Below are 4,485 nucleotides of genomic sequence, written 5' to 3' on the forward strand. Positions count from 1 at the left end.
GGCACCTGTGGCTCAAAGGAGTAAGGTGCCAGCCCCATATGCGGGGGGTGGCGGGTTCAAACCCAGCCCCGGCCAAAAACTGCAAAAAGAAAGCCTGGCATTGTGGCAGGCTCCTGTAGTCCCATCTACTTGGGAGGCTGAGGCAAGAGAATTGCTTAAGCACAAGAGTTTGAGGTTGCTGTGAGCTGTGATGCCACAGCACTTTAAGGGTGACAGATTGAGACTCTGTCTCCAAAAAAAAAAAAGGTGGGGGGGGCTTGCATTTTAGAGAAACAGTGATATATCACCCATTAAAAGAAAAGAAAAATGAGACTTCAGAGTAAATGTCATTAGCAATAGTAAAATTCTGAGTGTGATTATGTAAGGTAACGATAAGAGGTAAAAGGAGGAAGATATTTCTCTTTCCCTTTCCTCCCATCCCTATGGCTTGTCACAATACAGCAACCACCTTCCTAACAGGTCATGGGAAAGTCAAAAAAATCGAAAGCAATCTATTATTCACACTGATATCAATTACCCACTTCAGTATTTCCAACTATGTCATCCTTCTTACTTAAAAGCCTTCAATGGCCAGGTGCAATGGCTCACACCTGTAATCCCAGCACTTGGGAGGCCAAGGTGGGCGGATTGCCTCAGCTTACAGGTTCAAGACCAGCCTGAACTAGAGAGAGACCTCGTCTCTAAAAATAGCCAGGCCAAGTTGTGGCAGCCCCCTGCAGTCACAGCTACTTGGGAGGCTAAGGCAAGAGAATCACTTGAGCCCAAGAGTTGGTAGTTGCTGTGAGCTATGACATCATAGCACTCTACTGAGTGTGACAAAGTGAGACTGTCTCAAAAAAATAAAAATAAATAAAAAGGAAAGAAAAAGATTCCTTAATATGGTTTTAAAACGTTCATTGTAATTCAGGCACATTTTCCCCAGTCTCTTTTCTAGCCACTTCTTTTTGTAGCTATTACTAACTCCATGAAATAATACAATAACCATATAAAGCACTTTGTTAGGGTTTAACAAATATTAAGTACTTAAAATTTGTTAAAACACTATTACAGAACAGGGACATCTAACAGTTGGGGAGCACAGGGCCATCCATAAAGGCTTAGCGGAGGAAGCCCTATTTAACTAAAAAGATGAAGGCTGAATATCACCTTGAAGTTAAGCAAAGAGAAAAATGCTTCAAAGAAGAAAATGTGCCAAGTGTGCAAACCTCAAAAAGAAAAATAACATGACTTATTTGAGAGTTGAAAGATAGGTAATCTGGCTGGCGTGTAGAGAATTTAGGGAAATGAGATGAAAGTGGTAAGAAAGCTAGAGAAGCAATAAATAATATGCAGGGTCCTGCAAGACAACACAAAACCTCGGAAGCAAAGGAACAACACGATCAGATTTGCACTTCTAATGAACACAGACTCCACGTTGGAGAAGGAAATGAAGGGAGTAAGAAAATAGAGCTGGAGACCAGTTCAGAAGTTATAGTACGGAGACATCAGTGCCAAGTAATCATGGGCTGTAACATTTAAAGCACTTTAATATATACTATGTTATCTTTAGAAATCTACTTCTGGTGGTTCAAATAAATATTTCACAGTCAATTCTTTACATAACAAGAACAACAAAAATAAAAAAACATGATTATCATACCAGTATTCCTCTTCTGGGACCTTATCCAAAGGTGGATTCAGGCAGTAAACATGATAAGCCATATTACATTCATCACATAGAACTTGCATGTTGGGCTCATGTTTCCCACCACATATGTGACAGGAGCAAGAACGGCATTTCTTAGCTGGGTCTCCACCACAAAGGTCACATTCAGGGTCATTTCTTCCTATTAAAAACAAAATTATTGCAAGTCTTAAAACAATTTTTATATCTATGAATCTCAAAGAAAACCACAGGAAACAGCATACAGCTCTTTAAATAAAAAATAAAGGAGCCAAAAAGAAAAATCAAATGTGAAGATTTAATAACTGCCTAAGCCTCATCCTAGACTTACTAAATTTCAGGGATGAGGCCCAGGTATGTGCTAGTGAAGAAGCTAATAATCAGCAAACATGAGGATAATGCATAGTATTGCCTTAAATTATCTATACAAATGGATCCACAGTTCCCCAAATGTATACACTACACTGCCCAATACATTTAAGAGCAGTGTAGTGCATTCACTGGGGCACCACAGAGTTCTTACTAAAATGTCAAGGGAAATGCAATTTGTCCAACAAAGTTATTTGGACCCAACTACTTAATAAGTGGAACTGTTATGCACTTTTTTTGGTCTATGGGGATGCCATGAATAAAAAAAAAAAATCACTGAGTCACTCATTGCACAATAAAAAAAAGTCTGGGCTCGGGGCCTGTGGCTCAAGTGGCTAAGGCGCCAGCCATGTATACCCATGGCGGGTTCGAATCCAGACCAGGCCTGCCCAACAACGACGGCTGCAACCAAAAAATAGCTGGGCGTTGTGGCAGGCGCCTGTGGTCCCAGCTACTTGGGAGGCGGAGGCAGGAGACTCGCTTGAGCCCAGGAGTTGGAGGTTGCTGTGAGCTGAGATGCCACAGCACTCTACCCAGGGACAGCTTGAGGCTCCTGTCTCAAAAAAAAAAAAAAAAAAAAAAAAAAGTCTGAGAAACCATGGGCAAGACTTTAGGTAGGTTAATTCCATTCAAGGAGATATAAGCTAAGAACTTTGGACCTTTAACTGCCATTAGAGCAGGAAAAATATATGTTTAGTATTGATAAGGTAGTGAAGAAAAAGGTATATTGGTGAAAATGCAAACTGGCATTTGAAAGTCCATTTCACAATACTCAGAAAAACCTAAGCTTAGATTCTTTTGTGAGAGTATTCTTTCTTCCTACTCAGCTGCTTTCCAGGAAGATTTTTCTTCAAATACTCTTACACTCTTATCCTGTCCCTTATTACTCTTCGCAGAGAGGGGGTATGATTACTCAGATGTAAGCTATTTATCTAGGTATCTAGTCAAAAGGTTCTAATTATGAGAGATTTGTTCTCTGTCTACCCCAACAAGTGGAAATAGTGACCTTGGCAAGCCATTATGTCCTACATACTGAAACCTTTCCTTGAGTTGGGTGTGTGAAGAGACATAGGGCTACTGGGATTTGGCAAACCAATTTTGGCTCTCTCACAAACTATGCCCCCAACCTACTCTTTATCAGCAATAGAGGTGGCATTTCTAACTCAGTTAATTTTTCTCTTACTTGTCAATTGGTTTAGAACACTGGCAAGAGGTAACCTTTAATTGGTCCTAAGTCCAAATACCTCCTGCCAAAGTGTTACTTTAAAATTTTTAAATATACACATGTACACAAGTTTTATAAGCAATGCTTGTTAATTTCAACATCAGTCAAAAGGGGAATAGTTGGATAGGCTTTATAAGAAAAATAGGTAAATTTACAAGAACACAGAAATATATTAAATTCAAAAGGAGATTATACAACATTTTTAAACAAAATTATAGCTGGGCATGGTGGCTCATGCTTGTAATCCGAGCACTCTGGGAGGCTTCCTTGATCTCAGGAGTTCGAGATCAGCCTGTGCAAAGTGAGATCCCATCTCTACTAAAAACAGAAAAAATTAGCTAGGCCTTGTAGTGTGTGCCTGTAGTCCTCACTATTCAGGAGGCTGAGGAAGGAGGATCACTTGAGCCCAAGAGTTTGAGGTTGCTGTAAGCTGGACTAATGCCATGGCACTCTAACCTAGGCAACAGGGTGAGACTCTATCTCAAAACAAAACAAAACAAAAAAACCCCACCAAAATTACATAAATACACAAAGACAAAGAATTATATAAACACAAAAGAATATGTCTGGAATGACATATACTGTAAAGGGACTGCCTCTTGGTAGTTCAGTACTGTTTAAATTCATGCTATTTTATACTCTGAATTTCTTACAAATATACACAATACATTTGTAAAGAACTTTACCATATCAGAGCTGACCTAGCAGCTCTGTAAGGGAAATGGAAACAGTAATAGACAAATAACAGTGTCAACCTTGATCACTGCTTATTCTTACTAGTTAGCAGAAGATCACAACTTAGTTTCTCTTTCACTAAGGTAGCTATGACAACACATAAGTAATGGAAATAGAACAGACCCAAAATGCCAAAGACATGTTTGGATTTTTGGTTTGAAGAGTGATCTGACCAGTGGCAGTCTGGCTTTGAAATGGTTTCTTTATATACAACTTCTAAAATCTAGCTATATTATAATCATCACTAAGTAAAAGATATGACAATCTATATCAATATATATAGAGAGAGTAGGGGTGGCGCCTGTAGCTCAGTGGGTAGGGCACCGGCCACATACACTGGGGCTGGCAGGTTTGAGCCTGGCCTGAGCTTGCTAAAACAACCACCAAAAATTAGCCAGGGCATGGGTGGCACCTGTGGCTCAAGGAGTAGAGCGTTGGCCCCATATACCAGGGGTGACGGGTTCAAGCCTGGCACCGGCCAAAACTGCAAAAA

The 4,485-nt window shown here is 40.0% G+C and overlaps 1 protein-coding gene across 3 annotated transcripts in view; it reads right to left on the minus strand.

Annotated features, from left to right (window-relative positions):
- Positions 1-4,485, minus strand: part of UHRF2 (ubiquitin like with PHD and ring finger domains 2) — an 88,483-nt gene that overhangs the window by 26,539 nt on the left and 57,459 nt on the right. For all 3 annotated transcript variants that reach the window (XM_012814001.2, XM_023508350.1, XM_023508357.1), the window contains exon 6: positions 1,640-1,826. In XM_012814001.2, coding sequence (XP_012669455.1) covers positions 1,640-1,826 — 187 coding nt within the window. The remainder of the gene's footprint in view (positions 1-1,639; positions 1,827-4,485) is intronic.

Source organism: Otolemur garnettii, unplaced genomic scaffold (genome assembly GCF_000181295.1).
Source record: "Otolemur garnettii isolate 467f Iridium unplaced genomic scaffold, OtoGar3 scaffold00006, whole genome shotgun sequence".
Classification (NCBI taxonomy): domain Eukaryota; kingdom Metazoa; phylum Chordata; class Mammalia; order Primates; family Galagidae; genus Otolemur; species Otolemur garnettii.